Source organism: Pleurodeles waltl, chromosome 1_1, assembly GCF_031143425.1.
Source record: "Pleurodeles waltl isolate 20211129_DDA chromosome 1_1, aPleWal1.hap1.20221129, whole genome shotgun sequence".
NCBI classification, from domain to species: domain Eukaryota; kingdom Metazoa; phylum Chordata; class Amphibia; order Caudata; family Salamandridae; genus Pleurodeles; species Pleurodeles waltl.
This window is the reverse complement of record NC_090436.1, coordinates 657,016,669-657,043,560: the sequence shown is the minus strand read 5'-3', so window position 1 is coordinate 657,043,560 and position 26,892 is coordinate 657,016,669. Positions and strand designations below refer to the sequence as shown.

At 44.0% G+C, this 26,892-nt stretch overlaps 1 protein-coding gene across 4 annotated transcripts in view; it reads left to right on the top strand.

Annotated features, from left to right (window-relative positions):
- DTWD2 (DTW domain containing 2) overlaps positions 1-26,892 on the top strand; it is a 663,780-nt gene that overhangs the window by 585,738 nt on the left and 51,150 nt on the right. For all 4 annotated transcript variants that reach the window (XM_069226809.1, XM_069226831.1, XM_069226798.1 and 1 more), the window contains exon 6: positions 8,466-8,594. In XM_069226809.1, coding sequence (XP_069082910.1) covers positions 8,466-8,594 — 129 coding nt within the window. The remainder of the gene's footprint in view (positions 1-8,465; positions 8,595-26,892) is intronic.

Genomic DNA, 26,892 nt, shown 5'->3' with positions numbered 1-26,892 from the left:
ACAGACAGTCCCAGAGAGGGGGAGGTATCACGTTGATCTTTAAACAATCGCTACCCTCTCTTTTTACCGAGATGAAGATCGAGGACTCTGAGGCCACATTCTTTACTTTAACCCTCTCCAGCACCTGCACCTTAGCAGCTTTACTAATTTACCACCCACCCGGCCCTGCTGCTTAGTTTATTACTGCTTTGGCCAACATTGTTCCCCCCCTTTTGCCCTACGGTACTCTTAACTTCATCATTCTCTGTAAACTCAATCTACACTTTGAGGATTCTTTGTGTCATAATGCCATGTCTCTAGTGGATGATCTAGCAGCCTGTCTCCTTACCCAACTGGTACACACACCAACTCATAGGCTGGGTCATACCGTAGATCCCATTTTCACTAACTCTGCTTGGGTGAGCGCCACCTCCCCGATACCAGTGATTTGGTCAGATCATTATGTCCTTCCATTTCAGAACCAGGTGGTCCCCTCCTTCCTCCAAAGGACAGCAGTACTCAGCACAAAAGTGGTCCATAGACACTGCTGACTCTTATGTTGGCTTTAAAGGCCTCGTATCCCACCCTTAGGGACTGCATGAGTTCATCCAGTTCACGATTTGCAAACTGAATTAGTAAAGCCTTGGATGACCTGGCACCAATATCGCTACTCTCTACTGCTTGCTCTAAGCCCTCAGCGGAGTGGTTTAATGAAGAGCTTAGAATTGAGAAAACAAATTGCAAGCGTCTAGAGCATCAGTGGTGTAGGAATTATAGTGCCACAGATAGCGTGCTCGATTTAAGGGCCCTGAAAGACTACCATAAACAGATCAAAACCACTTGTAGTCAATTCTGTGTCCAGAAAATTAACCTGACTCAGAACTCTGCATGTGCGAGCTTCACTATAGTTAAATTTTTATCATCCTTAAAGTGCGTCTTTGTGCTGTTGGTGCCCTCGACTGAGAATTGTAATCGGATTGCATAATTTGTGTCTGACAAAGTAGACAATATTTATATCACCTTTCCGCAAGAATTTAGTGAAGCTAGATGCTACGAATCGTGGTTTACGGCAACTGAGCCTCTAGATGGTCTTACCAAGTTTGAAGTGTCGATGACTGGCCTGTGGCGGGTTATAACCAAGGTTAAATCTGGGTTTCCACTTGACATGGCCCTGACTAAGATCTTGGAACGTTGTGTGGAGGTTATGGCTCTGGTCCTTTGTGACCTGCTGAACCTATCCTTTAACTCGGGTCAGGTGCCCCAGAATGGAAACACACGACTGTGGTTCACCTTCTGACAAAAACCTTCTCTAGATCCTAGCAAGCCAGAATACCTCAGACCCATCTTGCTGCTCCCCTTTGTTGCCAAAATAGCTGAGAAATGTGTGAATCAGCAGCTGCTGCAGTTCATGGAATCTAATGATCTGCTGCACGAGAGCCAGTCAGACTGTCATCCTCACTACAGTACTGAGTCTGCTCTATTGCTAGCCTCTGAGTCTCTTAGACACATTGCGGAATAAGGCAACATGCTTGACCTACACATGGCTTTCGATACCGTGTCTCATGGCATACTATTGGAACTTTTGTGGTCCTGTGGCATTGGTGGATCTGCCCTAAAGTGGATAGCTTCCTTTCTTAAGAACCACATCTTTCAGGTAGTTCAACAGACTTGCTTCTCTGAGATTCTCCCGCTGAAACAAGGTATACCCCAGGGCTCCACCCTAAGTCCTACGCAGTTTAATCTCTATATGCGTCCTTTTGCAGAGGTATTTAAAATCTGGACTTTCAAAATCATGTCTTATGCAGATGACACCCAACTGATCGTTACCTTTACCAAGGACCACGGTTCTTCTTCCGAATGCGTCATATCGTGTCTGGCTAGTTTAGCCAAGTGGATGGAACAGAGTTGTCTCAAATTGAACACAGAGAAAACTGAAGTTGTGGTGGTTGGGAGACAGCCCTCATTCTGGCCCTCGACATGGTGGCCTGACGCCGTGGGAACAGTGCTGTTTCCTAAGCAAGTTGTGGAAAATCTTGGCATCTGGTTTGATGCCAATCTTAGTTTTACAAAACAGATAGCGGGCACCTGCTTTGGCATCTTAAAAATGCTGTGGAAAATTATAGGTTTCCTGCCAGTAGCTGCTAGGAAAACTGTGGCACAGGCCCTAATCAGTTCAAGGCTAGATTACTGCAATGTACCGCGGCGCCACCAGGAGTAAACTGTTAAAGCTCCAAAGGTTGCAGAACGCTGCTGCTCGCCTGTTACTAAGCTCCATGAAATTCTCTTCAATGAGACAGGCCCTCGCCACCCTTCATTGGATTCTGTTAAGGAAGGGAATGGCTTTCAAGGCTGTGTGCTTCTGCCATAAAATTCTACTGGACAAGAGCCTCTGGTATTTGCATCCCCTGATCACTGCTTACTGCCCAAATAGAATTCCTAGGTCTTCAACTGCGGCTTTCACACCAATCCCAAGAGTAAAGAGAGCACGAATGGGAGGCTGTTCTTTCAGGTACTTGGCCCCTAAACTATAGAATTCACTGCCACTGGATCTTAGGCAGGAACACCTAGAATCAGACTTCTGTAAAAAAATAAAGAACTGGCTCTTTCAGACCACTTTAGTTTAGAGCTGGATTCTCTGTTTACTGGTAAATGTCCCTTAACGCTGGGACACTCCAGTCTGGAGTAACCAGGCGCTTTATAATCCCTATAACATAACATAATGTGAACCAAATCCTGCAAGGGATATGCTCCTGTTTTCAATGTTCACAGTGTTCCAGTACTTAAAATAAGCATTTCCCAATATTACAAAAGTGAACAACGCTACTTACCTGTCACATTGGTTACCCTTCATTAACATTTTTTCTGGATGAGTGTTCTTTATTTTTTATGAGGAGCTCCCGATACTGAAGATGTAGGAGAGGTGTTGAGAGGTGAAGTTGGTAACAAAGGTGGTGTTGGTATTCTTCCAGATACGTTTTGACTTGTGCAGGAAACAAGATCATTCAGCGGTTTTGGTCACTTGTGGTCCAACAGTGGCCGGTCAAGCCGCTAGTAAAAAGTAAATTCTGCAAGGCTTAAATAAAAAAAAGTTTGGGATGCACCCAGAACCTCAGTGGCGCTGTACGTGGGGAGGGGGATGGGTGCTGCAGCGCCCTCTGATAGTAGGGAAAAAGACCAACAGAAGAATGTGACATAAAGCCACCCTTTGAATTGTTTGTTTTGTGTTGTCTCTTCAAAGGCCTGCAGTAAATTTAAAACAACTATGTCTCACAAACGACTACTTTTCTGTTTACTACCAGATCTAGGATTGTTTTTGCGTAATGTCAAAATGTGTCAGTTTTGTAACTTTAATGGAACAAAGCTCGGTCTGGCTTTGATACAAAACAGGGTGAAAAATGAAATTAGGCCATTCATTTATTAACTCAGTCAGAAACCAGTACTAAGCATGCTGGGACCTGAAGTTTTGTTTTTCTTCCTAGGAGTATGGATCCACAGTACCCCGCATGTATTGTGCTAGTGGCTGCATCCCAGGAGAGGCTGAAAGTCAATCTTGTGAGACCACACCTTTGCTGCCTGGCAATTGGGTCCTAAAGTCAGTCCTTTCAGACCCTGCAATTAGAGTTCTAGATAACATGCACACTTAGAATTGAGAACAACGTAACTGCTCCCAAGCTGTGGCATCTTGTGCTTTCAGTTAACATCACTTTGCATTCTTGAACTTATAGTGGTGTTAGTAAAAGGCAATAACTGGCTGAAGGCGGTCAAGTGACTTGGTATCACTTGCCAGCTACAGTTAATGGCCAGCCGCGTGCACATTTACAACAATGCATTGCCACAATGACCCTACATGATCACTGACATTTTCCCTACCCTTTCGGCCCTGATTGAAGAACTGACATGTAGTTGCCCCAGACATTTTTAGGACTTGCCTATGACATTGCATCGCTACTAGTGCCCGTGCTCTTGATAGTTTACTAGAAGGGGCTTGGAGCCCGTCCATTTCTTACCCCTCAAAGGCTCCATAGTCACTCTCATTGGCTGCCTCCTAATTGGGCAGCAGGTGACGATTTCACTTCCTCTTCTTTCATTTAAACATGGACTAAGTAATGATTGCTTCATCTTGATTAGGGTCTTTCTGCTGCTAGATCTGTGATGGAGGTACTATTTTTCTTTGTAGCTAATTCTCTTGTCTGTGTTGCTTCTCTCCCTCCTTTGTCCAGGTTGTTTCTTCCCTCCCACACCCACCCTCCATTTGTCGGTGGTGCCCCCGCTCACCTTTAGAAAGAAAGCACTATGCTGCAGCCGCATCATAGCGCTTTTGTTTTTAGCATCCTGTTCCCACATCATAGCGTTTTTTAAAATAACTTTTAGCTGTGCTGCTCAGCACCTAGCGGCTCTACAACATTACATAACTCTACATAAGACTTTGGCAAAAATAATAGGTGAGACCTATTTGCATTGGTTGTTGAATCTCAACTTCTTCCTATGCAGAGAAACTGGCTGGCTAAGTTGTTGTGTGAGTTACGGTTCTTACTGAACTTATTTTGATTTCAGTATGATCCCAAACATAGGTGAGCATTAATATAGAGGCACTGGTGCCATTCTGTAGTCCATGAAGCAGTGAAAAGCAGGCAAGACTTCAGAATTCTGATAGGAAATTAATAGGGGTTTTTGTACAAAGTCTGTGTTCCAACCCCTGAAGATCTGTAATATGTTTGCACATACACACATAAGTATATATATATAGCTATAGATAGATATGTATGATAAATAAATAAATGCATAAATATTTTGTTATCACTAAAAAAAAACGAAAGTTAAAGTAACATTATAGTTAAGTGAATATGTCAGTGACAACATTCACTTTTTGAACTAAAGAAAAAATAACTAATCACTGAAATACACCAGTTATATGTAGTAGAGCTAACTATAACTTGCACCCTCACCATACATGTCTTATGACCTCACTTATTGCATCACTTGTGATATGTTCTATGACATCAATGATAACATCACTGATGACATCTCAAATTACATCTTTGATGACATCGCTGATGGCATCTCTCAAGCTTCTTTTGTACACATTATTCTATAAACTAGTATGGCATGAGAAGCCTCAAAGTAAGTACAAAATAGCCCAGAATAATATGAAGCATCATTAATGCCACCACAGATACAAGCATGTGTTAGGATCTTTTTATCACACCAAACTATAACGATTACCTTACATAAGGTCAGCCCCCTGACGAGCATGGCCTTTGGCCGTGTGCAGTAAGAGATTGTTCCCCCCCCCTCCCAAGGTAACTAACTCCACACTGCACACAGCCTTTTGCCATGCACAACATGGGGTTGGCAACCCACCCGAAGGCAGCCAACCTTCCTGCAGGGAGCCAACCTTATGCTGCATATGGCTTTCCCTTGCACGCAGAGTAGGGGTGGCCAAAGGACCTGCCTTGCAGCCAGGCCCTGTGTCCAACTCCCTGCAGACAGCCACCTGGAGGCATCCGACCCCCACACCTGCATGGCCTTTGCTCTTGCGGTGCGTGGGGCTAGACACATGGCCTGTGCTGTAGCCGTGTGGACCCCATTCCCCAGGGCCATATTTTACTTTTTTTAGGGAGGGGGCTACTTGGCACCCACCCCTGAGCCTCGTTAGGCTCTTGGGACCCCACCCACCAGGTCTGTCTATTTTTCCTTAAAGGAGAAGAAACAGGCCTATGGCCCCCCTTGCCAGCCTCATGACGCCTTGGGAACCCCAACCCCCAATACCGTATTTGTTTTTTAAAGGGAGGGTGGCCCCAGGGCCTTAAGTATTTTAAAGGGGAGAGAGGCCTCTTGGCCCCCCCCCCTCCCTGTGCCGTTTTAGGCCATTGGCATCTCAACCCCTGGGGCTGAGTCAATGTAATAAGGGCAGGGGGCCTCAGCCCCCCTGCCTGAGCCATTTTTGGCTCTGGGGACCCCATCCCTGTGGCCCAATGTGTTAGTTAACGGGAGGTGGCCATGAGGCGCCCCACCCCGAGCCTCATTATGGCCAGCCCCATGGGCGTATTTTTAATTTTATAGGAGAGGGAGGCTCAGTCCCCCCATCCCTAAGCCTTTTATGCCCTGATGACCTGTCTTTAATGTAGCGCCAGTGCAGGCAGGGAAACCACCGTGTCCTGGAAGTGGGCTCCCTGGGACACAGTAAGTGAGCCTTCCCTTATAAAACACATTGGAGTCCCAAGAGACACAGGCCCTCATTCTGACCTTGGCGGTCTTTTCGCAAGACCGCCGAGTTACCGCTGCGGTGAAGACCGCCGACCGCGGCGGTATGCCGCTGTGCGCATTCTGACCGCTGGGAGCGTTCCGCCGGAAAACCGCCAGCAGCCACACTGGCGGTCGGCGGGAAAGTGGAGACTGGTCAACCTCCACCGCCACGCCAGCAGAACACCGCCCACAGAATTACGACCCACATTTCTGTGTGGCGGTCTTCTGTTGGCGGTCACCTCCCCATGGCTCCCGTCGCCTCCCGGAGGACCAACGCACAAGGTAAGTTGATCGTCCGTGAGGGGAGGGGGTGGGGGGGTGTTGTGTGATGTGGGCGTGCATGGGGGTGTGCGTGTGAGTGTGTAGAGGGGGTGTGTGAGTGCGTGTATGCGGGCGGGGGGTGCTGCTGTGTCTATGGGTAATGTGTGCTGTTCGGCAGGTGCGCGTGTCTGCATGTATGTGTGCGGGTATGTGTCCCCGTTGTGTATGTGTGTGTAGGGGGTGTGTATATGTGCATGTTGGGGGTGTGTGCATGTCGGGGTGCATGTATGTGCATGTCGGGGTGGGGGTGGGGAGGGGGTTCGTACCACCTCTGGGGGGTGGCAGGGGGGTGGAGGGTGTGGGGGGAGGACTCGGGTGGGTAGTGGGGGGTGGGGGAGACCCCTATCAGTGCCAGGGAAGGAATTCCCTGGCCCCGATAGTGCTTACCGCCATGGTTCGCACGGCGGTTCCCGCCCGCAAGAAACCGCGGCGGTAGGCAGGGTCATAATACCCTTGGCGGTCTTGGGACGACCGCCGGGCCGGAGTGCGCAAACTCCAGCCCGGCGGTCATGACCGCCGTGGCGGTCGGAGTGGAGAAGTGGCGGTCGGTCGCGGCGGGGACCGCCGCGGTCAGAATGCCATTTTTAATACCGCCGGTCTGTTCGCGGTCCGACCGCCGTCTCTCCGCCGACCGCCAGGGTCAGAATGAGGGCCACAGTCCCTTGGACTGAATCCAGCTCAGGAAGGTGGGGGGGCCATGCCCCCCTGCCCATTTTTATCAGATCGGGTCCCAGGGTTTGGGGTCCTCAGGGCCGAATCCGGCTTAGGGAGTGGGCCCTTGTGGGCAGTGGATCAGAGTGCTTCCACCCACAGGACTCTGACTCCCATGAGAGTGAGGTGTCTCAAGGGAAAAAAGCTCCCTGGGCCAATCAGAGTCAAAATTGGGTTTGAGCGACTCTTACAAGAGTCTTTCGAATGCAGCCAACCAGATATATAATAATTTTTTAACCGTAATTTCTGGGGGAAAAGACAAAAGAAAAAAAACACTGAGCGGATTTTACCCAGATCACAATCTGTGTCCAAAGATTTCGCTTCCCACCAAATTTTGTGTAATTCTGTTCAGTAGTTTTTGCTGTATGCCTGTCGAAAGAAGTATATGGAAAATGAATAGGGATTTTGCGTTTTGGGCCCTCCCTGCGTTTTGGGAGCTTCTCTTTTTTCTCAGCCAGCGCTAGACAGAGCACCACAAAGCTTACCATGCACACACTAGTCAAAAAGTAGCACCTTTTTTAGAAAGTTTCATGGAGATTTGTCAAACTGTGCAAAGTTATTAGCAACACAAAAAACACATTTTCTGTGGAAATGTTGACCTAACTAAACTACCCAGTGGTGACCCCCACTGGGGAATATATAATCACTGAGTAGCTCTGGAACGATTTCTGGCCGTCTTATTCCAAAACCACAATGACTCATTGTAACTGAGGCTTCAGGAAACCCATGGTCAATCAGAAGTAATAATCCAAGTGTGATTGCGCCGAGAATTGGTTACGGTCAGGACAGCAAAAACTGGAGGCAGCTATATGAAATAAAAAGAAACTGGAACCACAATTCACCCATTTACACCAAAACATCTCAGTTATTCATTGCACATGTTTTAAAAACACAACCGAACATTAAAATATGTTTGTTATTTAGCCTTACTGAACTGAGCGTTACTTCACAGTGACAGTCCTGAAAGATCGCAGTGATGCTTAATTTGTAAAGAAATAATAGTAGTCACTCAATATTAATTTAGATTCTGAATAACTTGCCTATGGGTAATCTCACCCGCTGCTACTAAAGAACTAGTAAACGAGGCAAGTCTACTGTGTAGTGAAGTTCAGTTAAGATCATAAACATGCCCTTTACTGTATTTGGAGAGCGAACTTTGAGAAGTGAAAGACCTCTATATTCTCTTCAAGTGTGCTTCATCTTTTCAGGTGCAGTTAAAAACGAGCATTTCAAGCCAGTATGTAATTCGGACCCAGCCTACTAACACGTGCCTTTCAACACTAGAGTGTGCTGCTGTCGCTCTTGCAATCATGGAAAAGAATGCTGCCATCCAAGAGGTACTACCTGATTTCTTTGGTATTCCGAGAGTGCTGTTTGTTGTGATGAACAATCAAAAAGTCAATGTGGAGCACAGAATTACTATTTTGTTCTTAAATGCATGATGATAAATCTTAGGTATGGAAGTGTTGTGAGAGCATTTGCTGTGGCCCTTTGATAGTGGGAAAAAGGTCTCTATCCTTTATTTTAGGTCACCTTTGTTGTAAGACAGGTTTTAAAGCAACTAAATTCTGGGTAAGGTTTCTTAATCAAATACCCAGGCACTTAAAATGAGTTCAAGGTGCCATTAACATGCTAAGCTTGTAGTGGAATGCAGGGGTGTGGAATTTAATAAAATATCTACTTGTGCTTCATAAATCTACATGTCCTGTAAACACATTTACTTGTCGTATTGGTGCCGTGTAGTGCGGTGACAATTTATGCCAGTAGTCTCATTGTATAAGAGCTCTGATCATAGCCTCTCTGATTATGCCAGGGCTAATACTATAGTAGGGCTTGAATACTAGCAATTTCCTTTTTTACACCTTTCCACAGATCTACATACTGGGGCTGGGGGTACCAGGTAAGCAATAGTTCCAGGGTTTGAATGATCTTTTGAGTCTGTGCAAACCTATCAACTTGCATATTCTAAAGGTTTTCACCATCTCTTCGCAAATCTTTTTTCATTCAGAGAAAAGTTGGAAATTTACTCCTGACAAGGGCAGAAGTAAAAACATCTTCCAGGGTTGTGAAAAAAGTGGTTGGACGGAAAGTGAACTTGTAAATGTTCAATAGATTTTCACATGAGCAAATCTACACATGCATATTTGATCGAGCTAAAATACAGTTCCCAAATAATTTCTAGGAGTACAATTTCTTAGTCTACTTGTGTAAATTCTTGTAAATTTATTAAATACGTAAATCTGCACAAATGCAGAGACATCTACGCTGGGTGCACTTTTATGACTATCTTTAAGAATTGGGCCCTTAATTAAGTCTGGTTTTGATCAAGAAGTTTTGTTTTTCTTAAACCTCTATCTCTGTCTGTGGGCTGGTTTTACAGTGATTTATAGCAGTCTGCTCTTTCACAAGGAGCATATCGGCACACACCATAGTTTTTCTTCAGTGCCAGGAACTACTGTGGCAATGTGTGCTTTTTGAGACCAGGAAATATTTTTGCTCTTTGCCAGTGTTTGTTACAATAGTGAGGGCCCGACAGCCACCACAACAATAGTGTTTTACAAAAGCCATGTAAAAACAAGACACACACTGACAAAACCAAAAGACTGACCACCAATGTTGGACCTATTGACTTTGCTAATGCTTGTTTATTTTCATATTTCCCATAATCGTTTTAAAACTGGTTACGCTGATTTTCCACTATGGGTAAGTTTTGGAAACACTACCATGCATCAACACATTTTACTAAATAATGCTTCAAATAAATGGTACCTAAAATTTCACAGTAATTTAGCAAAACATTTTTTCCTAGTTACATTTTGTGTGAAGATTTCATCTTGAAAGCAAAGAGTCATCAATCTTGCTTACAGGTTTCTGCAAATATTTACAACCAGTCAGAGAATTCTGGAAGCATTTTACGTTGCCTCACATTGTTAAACTTTGCAAGCATATTTATTTTTCTGGAACCCCTTTCAGGAGTGCAGTCTGGGATTAAAACATTTATTTGCAGCACTAACCCTAATAATAAAGGCTTTGCATTGATGAACCATAAATGCAAGTTCGAACAGAATTATTGTATGGACACAAACATCACCTCAACTGCGGACAGTTGCCTTCCCTGTTTCAAAATGTGGTGGTATAAACTAGCAGCCAAGGGGTTTGTACTGCAGTGGATTGGTCCTACTTGTCCCAAGGACCAAATAAACATGAAAATGTGTTGCCCTTGACCCAAAGCAATATGTCCTGGGCGTTGGGTAATAGTAGTTCCACACCCCCGGCATGCCATTTCCCATAGACTCATTTAGGACTGGCAGAGACAGATTTACGTTTTGCACAGAGCTTGTGCCTTCAGTGACAGCTGGTGACATTTGAAAGTGGAGGAGCGTGAAAGTTGTGAATAAAGAATAAAAACTGCCCCATATTTTACTGCATTAATATGTTCAACTGTTACTGTGGTGTACAATTTTTACAGTGCGACAATTTCAGGCCCTTCAAAGTGCATACTTGTTCAGTGCCTTGCACTGCAAACAGCAACAACTTTGAAAGAAAATGCTTCAACCAGGCTTGGTGAAGCACCAACAGATGCTGGCTGTAATCAGTCATATAGAAATATGTGCAGGCAAGGCTTTACGTGAGATGCGGTCTCTAAAAGAGGCGTGATTTAAACATTTAAACTAAAAATCTGTGATTTATAACGTGCCCCACCTGCCCAGTATTCTGTTTTTTCTCTGAGCTTTTCATTATTGCATCCAGATATATAACAACTGACACACATAAAACCTATCACGGACTATTGGTTTTGTCAGTAGTTGTAAGCTATTTAAGATAAATGACTAACAACAATTATTTTGCTGCAAATAATGAAAATTGATTTTTTTTCAATTCTGAAATGGTGAGAATGAATTAAATATTGAGGTCTGTGGAAGGAGTTTTGGTCTTCAGTTATGTGCACTTTATGTTAGATATGTTGCTGCTGGTGACGCTGGGTCAGGGGAAGATGGTGGGTTGATCCTGCTGCTTGGCACTCCTCCTCCTCACTCGCTATCATTGCTGCTGCCACTCATCATTGCTTCTGCGGCTTGAGTCGCTGACCACCTGTAACACACTCAAGATTGCAGACAAGTTGACATACACTCAGGGTATCTTACCAGAGGTGGGGGACCTAAGCCTTCTTGGGTGCCGCTCACACTGCAAATTTATGGCGGGGAAAAACTGGATTTGCCTTGCCACTTCGGAGAATCCCGTGCTCCGCTAGTCGGCATCTGAGGAGGTTGTGGAGCCCCAACCACCCCAATCCTGAAAAAATTGCCAAAACAAGTTTGGACATTTTATCTGATGATGGATCCCTGTAGTACTCAATGGCGGACAGTGCATCTTAACTGGGTCATTCTATACTTAAGCTACTAGTGACTGGCGTGGTCGCAGAATTGCTATAGGCACACGCCAAGGAATCTTTGGTTGCCTACATGCAACCCTCATTACTGGATGCTTTGAATGCAGCAGCTCCAGGTGGAGGAGAGAACCAGCACACTAATTACCTCGCCCCTGAAGGTAACAAATTAGCAAAGGGATCTGTAAGCATCATTTTGCCACAGAGTAGGCGTAGTATCTGGCAGAAGGATTCTGGCAACAGTGTAACGGGGTCAGCAACACGGGCACCCCAGCAAATACTTGCAATAGACTCGCAGTGGGGCAGCTGACAATAAGACTGATGTAGCAACTTGCAGCCAAGAAATAGTTGCGCAGGAGGCAGGTTTGCTGCTGACATCACCAGCTAAGTCTACCACAGCGCGTAATTGAAATAGCGCCAAGAAGCTTAGGCAAGCTAAACAAGCACCGAAGGGCCTCCATCAGAGTAAGGCAACACCTTTACGACCAAGAACTAAACCTGTGTGTAGCTCAGCGAGGGGCAATCCACTCCAGGACTGGGTGGTGGCCAAAGGCGAAGTCAAAGCTCTAATTTCCCGTCTGGCTGCTGGTCATTCGGATCATCGGTAGCTGGTATCCAGGGATGAACAATCAGCAGATCATTTGTCATCAGGGAACCCTGATGGATCTGATGGCTTAGTGCTGGCCGAGATAAGCCCCAGAGGTTCAGGTGACTCCCCCTGGTTGCTCACCGGGGGCTTTTGTGGATGTTTCATCAGTCAATAGTGTGTCGGAACCATCTTTGTTGGGAATATGGCAGCTACTGCAAGCTCATTTGATGGAAGCACAACAACACTATGCCCAAGTCAGGGCAAATAATGTGTCTACTAAGCAGTCTTTGGATGACGTTTCTGGCAGGTTGTTGGCCCTTTCTTCAGAAATCCTGGAACTGCGGCACAGAGTCACCGCTGTAGAGGATGTGGGGGATCAGCCACTGACAAAAAAAATTGAAGGGCGTGATCGCTGCGTAACGTTGGTTCAGTCTAAGCTTGAAGCTCTGGAGAACCGCCAGAGGAGGAGTAATCTTTGGGTTTTTGGGATCCTGCAAGGGGGAGAAGGATACGGTCCCAGCCAGTTTATTGTGCAGTCGTTACAAAAAGCGTTCCTGGAGTTGTCAGACTGGGATATTGATTTGCAAATACAGCGGGTGCACCGACTCCTTGTAAACGGAATAATTCCACAGCTCTTTCTCAGACTATCCTGGGGCCCTCAAGGCCCATTTTGATATTTATGGGGAATATCTTGCTCAAACAGGCTTTCTCATTGAAAGCCTGCCCTGCCTTAACTGTAGTGGTGGACTCCATGTCTATCTCTGTTCGATCAGACCCCTGCAAAACCACAATGGATAGACAGTGGCAACTCCGCCAACTAATTGATCCACTAAAGGCAGTTGGAGGGCAAAAGTTTTTTTGCAGAAGCCTGCTAGGCTCAAGATTATCAAAGATGTTCGGTCTCGAATGTGCTTCAATGAGCAGGACTCTTTGCAGGTCTTAAGTAGTTTGAAGGGTACTGCAATGTAGGCTCTGCATTTTGCTAGCATGGGTTGTTGATCATCTTTGATTGTGATTATGGACTCATTTTTAGGTTTTAATATAATTTGCTGGTGCTGCTAGGTTTATAGGGTGTTTTGGTGAGGTGTGATCTTTTTTTATTTTATTTCCCTTTAGGGGTGGTCGAGTGACAGTATTGGGTGGTGAGGAGGGCAAGGTGGGTGCCCATAGGTGTATTTCCATCAACAGCCATTGGGATGGAGGTGATTCCCTTAACCAAACACGGGGGCGTGGGTTGTGGTTGAGTGGGTGTGGGGTGGGCTTGCAGGAGGGAGGTTAAGTGTAGGTCTAGGATGGTTGCATTGGGGAGGTTTGTTCTGGTGGTGGGGGAAGTCCGAAGGATCAGCGTTTTTAGTTAGACAGAGTAGTACTGCTGTGCGTATCGACCAGGAATGGGGGGATCAGGAAAGGGGGTTTAGGTCAGCCCAAGAAGCGTTTGAGTCTCAGACATGGCAAAGTTAAAGTGCATGTGGGGGAATGTATTGGGCCTCAATTCAACCAGTAAGGGACAGCCAGTTCGAGAAGAGATTACAATGTATAGCCTGCACCTTCTTTCCCTAACTGAGACCCATCTTGCTTATAAAGATCATCCGTCCGGGAGGAGACGCCGGGGTAGGTGCCGAAAGTTGGGATTGCCACCGTTTGACTAGCAAAAGTCCCAGGCTTATACCTCCCAAGGAGCCCTTCCTACAGATGGGGATGGGCGACCTGAGTGAGTTTAGTGACCTTTTTGGACAGTACGCTTCAATGTAAGTGACTGGTTGGTAGTAGTCTGACTAATTGTTTGACTCACTGTATTAAGTCAGTTCTTTTTAGGGACACTCCCTTTTTGATACAGGAGAAGTTTCTAAGCATTAAATGGTCCTGAAGAAACGTCGCTGGATCTGTGATGACCGCCAGACGCGAAACATGTTGACCAGTCTTTAGGGGTTCGGTGATAGTTTCCCGTCCCCCTCCTTGCATTTTGTGAAAGTGTTTGAGCATTACTTCTCATCCTACCACTCTTGTGCTGTTGTTTTTAATATTGGCCTGAACCCTGTGTTGATTATTAAATAGTGATTTCCGACGGGGTACTGAACCAATTTTAATCCTCTCCTGCCGTTAATCTGCCAGTAGGTATCAATTCCTCACATTTCACCACTGCAGTAACTTTAAAAGACTTCCGGCAAAGAGCCCCCTCACGGGGAGCCCGTCAGACATTGCAGCGCCGGTCTGACGAGGAGCACCCCGATGATGAAGCATGACATCTGATTGTATGTGTGAGGGCTCTTGCTCCTAAACAAACAGGTTTCCCCTTTCTTTTGTTTCAGGAACAGTGTACCCCCCTTTTTTGTCTATTATAAAGATCAACACCTGCTTATGCAACTTCGCTGTGATCTGGTTATAAGTACATAAGAATCAGTTTGTATACGGGGGTGTCTATTACGATAACTGAAATTTGCAGTGCTTAGTACTGAAAGCTGTTTCAGGTTCGAGAGAGAGGTGGGCGATTGCCCAGATAGTGGTGTTCGGCCAGAAACTTGTGGTTTGTGTCATTTATGGGTTGAATATTGATGAGCTAGAGGTCTTAGACATGCTTTGCTTGGAACTATTAAATTGGTCCGGGGAGTTGCTGTTAATGGGAGTCTTTAACTGCGTGATGGATTACTGGATGGATTCTACTAACTTTTGTGCGAATCCTCGCATGGTTAAAACAAGGGCTTCTCTGCTTGATTTTGCTAGAATACATGGATTAGTGGAGACCTGTTGGGTGCTTTATACTACTTTACCAGGATATAACTTTTATTCTGCCCCGCATAAGCACTACTCGAGGATCAATATGATTTTTGTTGGCAATCACTCATTACAAGATACAACTATACAAGTTTGCCCCAAGGTTACATCAGATCATGATTCCATCTTGATAACACTGAATTTGGCTTCACCTTGTAAAGAGAGGCAGCAGTTTACTTTTCTGTGATACCTTCTTTCAGACCTTGATTACATCATGGTTATGTCTAACTTGTAGAGAGTTTTTGTATATCAATGCAGGTTCAGCATCACCCATAGTGGTGTGGGATACAATGAAGGTATATCAGAGGAGTTATGGCACAGTTTATCATTCATAAGATAAGGATTTGCAGGGTAGTGTAGGTGTGGTCGTACAGTCTGTTCCGTGATTGGAAATACTATATGCTTTAGCAATAAGAACAGCTGGTATGGATGAGCATGTCCTTCAAGCTCGATTAATTAATGGTCTTTGTTGGGATGGAACTGAAAGAGAAGGTTGCTGCCAGCTATCTCAGACATCGGGTGCTTCAGTATGAGTACGTTGAGAGAGTCAAATTAATCTTACCATATCAGAAAGAAGGAAAACAGTCAATTAAACAGATTAAAGGCAGTGATGGGTTGACGCATACGCAACCTCAAGCAATTGTGGATCTGTTCTTACTGTTTAATCTAGAATTATGCATTCTGCCTGATGGGGATTAGCGCATACATTCAGAGTTGTAGATTACCACGTGTAGGAGATTCCCAAGCATTAGTCTTGCAGGCCGCCATTACAGCTGGGGAATTCACAGCTGCTCTTGCTGCCTTGCCTTCAGACAAAGCGGCTGGGGAAGACGCCATTCAATTGGAGTACTTTAAAGTGTTCAAGAATATTATAGCCCAGCCCTTTTTGGATGTCCTAAAGCGTTTTTGATAAAAATGGGGTAATCCCTGCCACCTGGAACTTGACTAATTTTACAGTTTTGAGCAGTGTACAGGGCTTCCTGTTGGCCTATTTTTCTGATTAATGCCGATGCTAAAGTATTTGCTAAGATTTTGGCTACCCGGCTTGCCCCTCTGCTGGTAGATATTATTTCATCACGCCAGCATGGTTTTGTCCCTGGCATGGACACCACGAGCCATACTAACACGGAAATTGCTGCTTTTGATGTGGCTGGGAGACGGGGTATGAAATGAAGTACGGTGCTTTTAGGTGCCAAAAAGGCCTTCGATCTTGCAAATTGGGAGTTTTGTGGGCAACGTTGAGGGCCTTTGGAGATTCAGGATTGGTTTTGGAAGTGGGTTCAGTCTTTGTATAAGGCCCCCTGTGCTAAACTAATGTGTGCCGGGGTATTATCTGCACTGTTTAAGATCCAGAGGGCACTCTCTCCTCTGCTATTTCTTCTGTATCTGGAGCCATACCGTTTATCTGTATAGATGAATAAGCAAATTCGCCCACTAATTTCTAGAACCTGTGAGCTTAAAATCACAGCTTGCGCTGAAGATGTGGCAATATATTCATCAGATCCAGTGATGGCTCTATCACACATTAAAGTAAAAGTTGATCGATTTGGAGCTTGTTCGGGCTAGAAGTTAAACATATAGACATGTTTGCTCTTTTTCTCTTCACATCTAGTCCATCTGCATAACTTAAACCTAATTTCTTTCCTCTTCAGCACCCTCTTTTCACTCTCTCCTGAATGCACTTCCTTACATCTCCTTCACTTGACCGCCCCCAGACATACACTGCACTCACTCACATGTAAGCAGTTTCTTTTCTTACTTTCACCTTAACAGTGAACCCTCTTCACACACATTTATACAGAATTTCAATTGCAGCTAGAGTACATAACATTTCTCTGCATGCTGTGCACAGTGGCCAACTCCTGAGAGGTACTGTGAGAAACTCGCACAGCCTACGGCCTCAGTATGGGAGCTTTCTATCGCGGCCTGTCATAAACACCCGGTACAACTCAGTTCAAAGTATGAGCTATACAAGAGTAATAAGAGGCACACAAAATCACAACATGATGGAAGTAGAATGTGATCTAGAAACGGGAACTAAATCTCTGAGATGCATTACTTTAATGTTTTTCACATTCATTGTTCGGAAATCAATCAGTGTTTTTGACATTTAATGGTAAGGGCATGAATATAGGGGCAGACAGGAACCTGTTTCAATGGCTGTTTTAATGCCATGGGACAGAACTAGATCCCCAGAATTACGTAACCACAGCATTTAGCATATTACATTTGTCTTTAAAAACAATACCTATCGAAAGTGGTAATACACAATTCTAGAACTATTGCACTGATCAATCTAAATAAATTAAGCCCTTAATAAGCAACAAGTATGGGCGCCATTTTCTAGGCATGCATACTCATACCATGTAATGTTTCTTAAAACTTTTCTGGTATTCCACAAATCAGGACACTGTGCACATATTTCTCCCTTTGCACTTGACTCCCTCAAAATCTGAGGATATTTTTGCTCAACTTCACAAGGGGACAAAAGCTGTGCATGACTTCTGCATGAATTTCGCTAGTAAACAGAGCCGTGTAGTAGCATGAAAAATAAAGCATCACTTTGCAAATAAATCAAACGTGTTAGGTTTTTGCAATGTTACATTGTACATTGCAAAACCCATCAGGTTTGTTGTGTTTCCACTGAAAGTCGTTTCCTTTTTTTACTACTGTACAACTAACAAAGCCACACAGTAGTATGAAAGAGAAAGACTTGCAGTGTAAACAAATCAAACTTGATGGGTTTTACAGTTTACATCGTAACATTGCAAAAACCTAACAAGTTTGGCTTATTTGCACTGGGATTCTTTCTCTTTCATACTATTGCACGGATCCATTCTAGCAGTCATTTTACGTTTGGAACTGAGCCGTGCAGTAGCATGAAAAAGAAAGCATCACTTTGCAAATAAATCAAACTTGTTAGGTTTTTGCAATGTTTCATTGTAAATTGCAAAACCCATCAGGCTTGATGTGTTTCCACTGCGAGTCATACTGTAGACTCGCAGTGTAAACAAATCAAACTTGATGTGTTTTACAATTTACATTGTAACATTGCAAAAACCTAACAAATTTGATTTTTTTGCACTGCTATTCTTTCTCTTTCATACTACTGCACGACTCCATTCTAAAGCCATGTTACGTTTAGAACGGAGCCATGTGGTAATAAGTATGAAAAAGAAAGAATTACAGTGCAAATAAATAAAACTTGTTAGGTTTGTGCAATGTTAAGTTGTAAATTGTAAAACCCACCAAGCCAGTGCTTAATTTGTAAATAAAAAGTGCCAGTGCTGAAAGCTCTCCTCTAAAATATGTGGTTGCTGCAATTAAATGTGCAAGCACAGAATACTGAGGCAGCGTAATCCTAAAGCCATCTTGGGCCTCTTTAATCCATTTACAGCCTCTTCCTGCCCTTTCAGCTCACTTTTGCAGCTTTCTGATTTCTCCCAATGTGGAGCTCTTCCCTCCTTCTCTTCCTTCGTCTTTCCCATATGTGCCTTTTGATCGCAGTAAATGCCTGATGCAGAAAACTAAGTGCCGTCCCTCAAAAATAAGTGCCGGTGCCCTTCAAACTTGCAGTGGAAACAAACCAAACATTATGGGTTTTATAATTTACATCGTAACACTACAAAAACCTAACAAGTTTGATTTATTTGCATTGCGATTCTTTCTCTTTCATACTACCATACGGCTCCATTCTAAAGACTTTACGTTTAGAACAAAGCTGTAGGATAGTATGAAAAATAAAGAATCACAGTGCAACTAAATCAAACTTGTTAGGTTTTTGTAATGTGCATTTGTGGCCCCTAGTAACCCATGTGGGAATGCCATGCGGGGAGTTTTGGAAGACACACCTGTCGCAGAAGCCCTTTATTAGCTTTATCACAATTCTTTTCAGGGAGAAAAATGGAAGTGCTCCAGATACCTGGCTTACATCCCCTCACCTGTAAAAACAAAAAAGTGACATAACTGGGAGCCATGGCCAATAAGTCAAGGGAGCCGTAGGCCAAAAAAGTTTGGGAACCACTGCCCTAGCCAACAGAAACCCCATTTCGAACAGAAATGCGTTTGAAGTCATGTCCCAGTTGTGACATCACTTCAAGGCCATTTGACAAGGAAGTAATGTAATGCAAGAATCCTGAATTGGACATTTTGCCTCAGAAATTATATATCCCGTAAACTCTGAATCAGAGGTGACATCATACCAGCACCTTGGGTCCTAATCTGGAAGTGACATTGTTATGTCTGGGGTACTTCGTACTTAAACCTTCAGACTCTTTTTTCCACAAAAGGTATTCAGGACAAATATGCATTCTTGTTAGGTTTCGCCTGAAACTGCGTGCATGTCTTGTCAGCAAAATCTTTTGTTAATTAAAAAAAAAACCTTATAACAAGCTTAGAGACCAGTGATTACTTACCATTGGTTGACTTCCATGTGACTCTTGTTTCCTTGCTTCTTATTGGTCACACCTTATGCTTTCTCCCTCCCTTAATTACTTTTTCACAACCATTGGTATTTGTGGATACTGTGGAAAGTGTAAAAAACGAATGTGCCAACTTGTACACACTGTTGCCATTTTCTGTTGTTCACAAAGAATTATCCATTCTTCCCAAAATTTAGCAACGTATATGGCACTGTATCATGCGTACTGGTAAAAAAGTAATTTCACTAATGCAAGAAAAGGCAAGGAATGATACAAAGGCTGTCTTGCTTGTAGAATCTGGTGGATTTTCTTTTAATTGATTTGAGTTCTACACAGAGAAGTTACATATGGCGATTTCCATCCATTTTAATTTGAAAAGTCACTGGGTTTTGGACACCCTCCCTTTTTGACACCTCTGACCAATCTTCACCAAATTTTGCACACAGAAAGGTAGGCATTTGAAGGTTGTTTCCCCTAGGATCGCACTCACATTGGTCAATATGGCTTAAAGTCTTTGAAGGTAGTGTCACTGTTCACCAGCGACCAGGTAAGACTGTGCCTCTCTTATATACCTGCATAGAATGTGTATATAAGAACAGAATTGTCCAGTAATTTAATTGTGAGGGGGCATTGTAGGTGAAGTACTCTGGGCTGAAGGCAACAGCAAACAGGTCTAATTACATTCATTGGAAGGGGTATTAACAAAAAATGCTGGCTCTGAACTCCTTTCAGACAAGGGCTTTGTGAAACTGCTGTGCACGCCAAATGAGGAATCAAAGGAAGCAGTGTACTCTGAGCATTTATGAAAGAGTACTTAAAGTGCAGATATCACGCGGATGCAGAAGAATCCCCTAGCAGGACGCCTCCATTTTAGAGCCATTCATGTACAGGTTTGAAAAGGAGCAGACATAGTTAAAATATTAAAGTCTGACTATCCCACGGCTCTCTCTTTGTCTCGAATTGGGTCTGTTTCAACCTGACATTTCTTCCTGACTACAGGCCTGTGCTGTTGAGAATAAAAGGAGCACACTTTTTATCATTCTTAATCTTCTCACAGTTCCAGGAATGTAAATACCAACTTCTTGATGTGGGTTTATAATGTGTTCGTCAATAGGAAGATGGGTTGTCTGTATCTGTAGGGTGCAACAACCCATCTACAGATACAGATCACTTTTTTTTTTTGCTTTAAGCTATGTTGCACAGCAGCTCATACCCCTATGCAAAATGTCTAAAATCATTGACAAACCAACAGATATTGTATAGGCAGAACCTACAGGCTTTACAAATGTTTGTTCCCACTTGTTGTAGATTTTGAACTTATCCAGTGTTTCTGGACTCTACTGGAGGGACCTGAGAAAATAGCCTAAATATAGCAAAATGTTTGTCTTTTTTGTGAAAAATGGGAAAAACACATTTTAATCACATTTCTGTGAAGGAGAATTCTTGAATCTGCAGTGATCTGCAAAATTCCTGCCATCCAACTTTCCCACTTCTTGTGCCCGCAACATGATAGGCCCCAAAATGCAAAGTGGAGACATCAAGTTTTTGATATGAAAACTGACCATTTTCTCGATGTCAGTATCTTCAGGATATGGACGCGGGCTTTGCCACTGCCCAGGAAAACCCAACAAATCCAAACATGTCTGAAAACTAGACATCTACGAGAGTCCACAGTGGTATGACTTGTGTGGATCCACTATGTTTTCTTATCCAGAATGCCGGGCACAACTCACACTTTGGCTAAAATCATGCGTTTTACCTTACATTTCTGTGAGGGGAAAGTTCTGGAATCTGCATGGGGTAAAAAAAATCCTATCATCTAGTTTTCCCGCACTTCCCTCAATAAAAGTGCTACCCTCCAATGGTACTGACTGGTTTCACTTTTTATCAGTGTGACGTTAGCTTGCTGCATGTCACCCTAGTTAAAAATTTTAAAAGAAAATCCTTCTCATGCTTGCACAGCAGGATTTCCCGTGGTACTTTGGTGAATGAACCTTTCGCATGCACTTCACTGAGAAGGTACTGCTGTGAACGTGATCAGTGTATCCACCGTAGTTAAGGTGTTAAAACTCGATATTTTTGTGCCAGTCTGGCACTCCCCTTTGATAAAGCATCTGCAAGTCAAGGGGGATCAATAATGTAATTGTTAATATTCAGTGTATATGAAGCCTGGTTACTTACTGATGTCTAGGAAACGTTTCAATACGTTGTCAGTCTTGATATGTGATGGCCAGTTGCAGAAACTTACTTTTAAAAATGGAAAATGGAATATCATGCTCTCATCAATGAGGTCCCTGTGTGCAGTTCTGTGTGAAAGCAAAATCTGGTTTAATCATTTAAAGCTCACTGCTTGCCTGTGAGACTTTTGTGGGTGCCAGCTCTTGGGAGTGACTCGGTATAAAAGCCATAGCCAGTTCAGTCCTCTCTGCTATGGAGGTTTCTGAAAAGGAGGCACCAGCACCTCTACTGGCTCCAGCCCTTCAGACTGCAGAGCAGATGCTGATCCCAACACTTCACTCTTATTCCTGTAGTGCCTGATTGTGCTTTTCAGTGTCAAGCTGCTTGGTCTCAACTTGCTTTGTGTTCCACTTCCAGCCACTGCTTCACACATCTTTCTTCTGTACCCGTTGGAAGATCAAGATCCAAGTAAGAATATTTAGTTATTCAGCTAGGAAATCAGTTCGTGTAGTTTGTGTGCTTCAGAAGCATTTCAGAATTTCACAACTAAAACCTGCTTTTGTAACTAGTGTACCAATTACACACTTGGACCTAGGGTTAAAGTGCTAAAAGCTTGGCCAGTTACTCAGAATTCAAGACTTTGCTTGACAATCACCTCAGCAGACCTGATGGCAAACATTATGGTGCCCATTTCTGGGTCTTAGCTGCAAGCATCTTTAACTGTCTATTAGAGACCTATTGTTGCCAATACTTCACATATCATTTAAGTTCGGTTTGGGTCAGCCCACTGTTTATGATTGGATGGTGTTTTTGTCTAACTAATTTAATTTGCATGCTCCCTACTGATTAGATGGCTTTCCTCCGTATTCATGTGTTTGTCCCACTAAGTCTCACAGTTTTCTGATTGACTGATATATCCTTTCACTGCTGACGTTAGACCTTGCATTGCAGTGCACGAGTCTAATTCCTCCCCTCTCTCTGCCTCTTTACCTTCTTTTTCCCCATTCTTCTCTTCATTTACCATCTCTTCTCACTCCATCATCAGACAGTCGCTATGCCAAACCCCCTTGTGTGTTGAGGCAGTGCTCCTAGCGTGCACTGATCCTAAATCCTTTGGTGCGCCGGATGGTTCTATGCTGTCCTGCACACCAGTGCTCGTGTTCCGTCTTCGCACACATGGCAGGAAATCCCTCTGGTATGAACACTAGAGGCATTTCTTTTTTGTTTTTTATTTCGGCCTCAGTAACAGGAAGAGCTTCCCTAGCAGCCTGAGGCATTTGTTTCCAATGTGATGATGATCGGGGGACACGGCACACTGATGTCATTAAAGAAAAAGTGAAATAAGCGGATCAACTCATTTCATTTTCACTGCATCGGTGCTTGGGGGCACATCTCAGCCACCCAAGCACTGATTCAGAGAGGGGAGGTGTCATTAAAAAGAGGACTCTCCCCTTTTTAATGGCACAATTCTACAGTGGATCCCTGTTTGGGGATCACTGGAGGAGGGTGATCCCTAAGCATATAGACACCAGGGGGAGAGGCCCCTTGTTCAAGGGCTTGTGCTCCCCTCTGTAAATGTTAATGTTCCAGTCTTCCTGCCCCCCCGTGGGTGGGAGGGGGGCAGTTGGGGGCAGTTACGCTCATCTGCCCTAAAACCTACTAGACACCAGCAATGATGGGCACTTACTTTCAGCAGCCATGTAGGACAAAAAGTAAGCATTGGCAGTTTTGCAGCTGAGTTCTGTTGTCTCTGCAAATGCGTGTTTGAGACTGCTAAGCTGAAGCTGTTCCTCTGGCAGGGCCCTGACACTGAGAAAGTGTACATTGTAATTTACACTGACCTTCCAAACTTAAATGTGTTGAATATCCTCATATGAATCGACATTGCCTTGTCAGCAGTAGAAGCCATTCATGAATGTTGCTCAATGGGTATATCTTAGACTGTTAGTTACCTGTTTATTTTGAATCGCAAAGAACTTTGTATAATAAATTGCATAAAACTGCTCTCTGAGGTGCACTGTATTTTCGCTGGTGTTCAGGTCTGTGTGTTTTTTTTCACCGGGCATTTTCCCGTTGGCTGGAACCTCTGGGGGCTGGTTTCAGAACAAGGGTCTGCCGCTGACGCTTTTTAGTCACCTTTCCCAGCTTCCCAAGGTAATTTCAGCTGGCAAGAGAAAGGGAAGGGATTTAGAGGAGAGGGAGAGGGAATGGAAAGAGAGAGATGAGAGCGCGACAGGCTTGTTTGAACATGTTTGCCTATGCTGCTTTTGGTTCCCAGTCCGCCCGGCCCTGCTTGTGCTAACCTTTGCTACTGATGTGTCCTAATCGTGGTTTGATTTGATTTCTCCTAGAGCTTACGAAAAGTGTACTCAGGTTCTTGGTGTGAAACAGCAAAACCAAAGGGGAAAACAGGCGGCATCGCAGTGTTTAATGCTAACCAAACAAGGTTTTCAGCGCCTTCCTGAATATGTAATTTTGAATGAAAATGCTAAGCGAAGGAATACATAATGAACCAGCAAATGTATTTCCATTCGTGTTTTTTTTTAGCAGTAGTTCTAATTTCGTAGTACTACGTAGCCTGTCAAAAGGTGCATTTTATCGTTTGTTATCGTGCATAGATTCAGTATTAATCCCTTGAGAATTGGCTGGTTTTGCCTACCAGTTTGGCAGATGATTTACCCTTAATAACCACTGTCATTTAATTTGGACTAAGCTGCTTTTGTAAGCACATTCCCCATTTTACAGCTATCAAGCACACATTGGAGACCTCTGGGACACAGCAGTCATTGATTTATTGTGTGTTTATTCTGTCAGGTCAAAGAATACAGATGGGGCTGACAGAATATTGCACTGATGGTCAAATGTCCTGCACCGCATGTTGCTGAAGGTGCTTTACACGAACAAAGATCAGCATTTTTTTAGCATAATGAATTGATCTTCTGGTTAAGGTAAAATATTACCGTGAAAACTTTGAAGACATTGTTTCTTGAGTTTGACCAGTCCATGCGAAAGAAAATAATGGAAACAGAATTACTTGGTCATAGTTTAAAACCTTCATCCGTTTGAAATAATACAGTGGTTCTTATTTCAGATGCCCAGTCAATCCTCCACACCCTTGATTGTTCAATCTGTGTTATTTGTTCATTTCTTCACTGGTATATTATCTTCCATTCTTAAGATTGATACGTGCTGTCAAGGTGTAGTATCATATTTTTAGTCTCACAAGGGGACCCTAAGAGCCTACAAGGACAACAGCACTTGTGGCTTTTATGGGCTGCCTTTTCCCATGAGGACCAGACTGCTATCCTACCGACATAGCTGGGCCTGCCATTCTCACCATGGACTGTCGATTTCTTTCCTCACAGACGAGGCAGGGTCGAATGGAACTGCGGAGTCTCTTTCACTGTCCTAGAGAAGGGTTCATTCATTTTAATATCTCTCTTGTCTCACTCCACCGGGGAAAGAGCACAGCAATGTTTAATAGCGCTATAGCAGTTGGATATAGTACCAAGGAATTGCTAGGCCTCACCTGGCTTTGTGCCTCGAAAGTGAAGGAAGACAGGTGGCTTGCGTTTGATTGTGCTCTAGAGTCTGGTGGCTTAGTGACCTCATGAAGTTCTTCTGTTCTTCTGGAACAGGGAAGGATCACCAAAGTCTGGAGTCACGTGGTCTTTCAATAGCACTGTAATCATCTGGAAGAATGGGTGGAGAGAGAGAAGAGCGCATGTGTGTATTTGTGTTCCAGATTTAAGGCCTGGCCTGATGCAGAGTTTGGCGGATGGGTTACTCCGTCACAAACGTGACGGATATCCCGTCTGTCATATTATGATCTCCATAGACTATTATGGGATTGTAATATGGCAGAAAGGATATCCGTCACGTTTATGACGGAGTAACCCCCTTCCCCATACTCTAGATCAGGCCCTTAGTCAGCGAATCTCCTTTTTAGGCCTTTCCATATTTTGGCATTTATACGGTGCTGAGCCCTTTTCCTTGAAAAACGACACTGGATGTTACTGCTGGCTGTTATCCTTAGCAAGAGGTGATATGTGAAGTCCTACAGTGTCCTAAGATTTCTCTCTCTTGTGCTGATGTCATTGATTAGCTGGTGCTGCAAGTCCTGTTAAGCTCCACCCCCTATAGAAATCTTTATTACCTGAGGTATGCTCCTGGGCAGGGAAGGGCTGTCAAGGTTGAGCGTTTCTCCATGCACCTACGCTCTCTCTCAAACCTGCAACCCCAAAGACCACTAATTACGACCTCACATCATTTACCATATGTACTTACAGACCTGCACCATCTCAGGAGAGACCTGTATTTTGCCCTGCTTCAAAATAAAGATTGTTACATTTTTTGGATACCATCTGGGAGGGTCCAAATGTTTTCTTATTAGTGGCAAACTTTCAAGGCCCCTAATCAGCCACTGGGGCCCTCCCCTTAACCCCCTCCTCATTTGAGCTTGGGTCCTCTGGCATTAAGCAACATGCCTGTTGCCCTGGGAACACCATCTCTCGACTGGGGAGCAGGCTGCTACTTTCACACCAGTTGTTTTCCATCTACTCATCCACTACTGGTGGTCCCACATAGTACATCCTACCATTGATTTAGGTGATTAGTAAGTCAAACTATACAATTCATACCACGGCCACAACTGTGCTTACCGAAATGTGTAAAACTTGCTCTAGTAAGTACAGTCCTGGGGAAGGAATAAAGAACATTGAACCCCTAGGGAGTACGCTCCTGCTGAAGGAATGCAGAATTTGCACCGCAGAAGATTTTGTCCTTATTTTGCTGTAGTATAGCTAACCTTTGCCTCCCTAAACATGGAGACAATACATTTTGTCTCTTTGTTTTTCGCTTGCATGTTTTCTCTTTTTATTTATGCTGTATGCCTTGGTTCATTGCTGTTTTTCAATAGATGTATCCTTTCAGATATTCATTCTGTTCCTCTTGCTCCATGAACCAGCCTGACTACCCTTCACTAGATACAAGCCATCCCCATGCGATTGGCATGGCAGAGATTTCATTTTTTCTGTAAGCACCCATTATCTTTAAAATTGCTCCTACATATTCAGAAGAAAGGGGGTCGTAATGAAGCTCTTACTTAACTACTGCCAACTAACTTCTCTATTTCCTGCACATCAGCTATCAGTGTAAAATAAGCCGCAATCTGCAGATCTTATTTGTTGATCTGCTATATTTCCACAGTAGTGCCATTGTTGACTTTCCCCTCATTCGCATGCTGGACTGGTTCGTTTGGTTGAGGTTGGAGCCTATTGTCTGTCAGA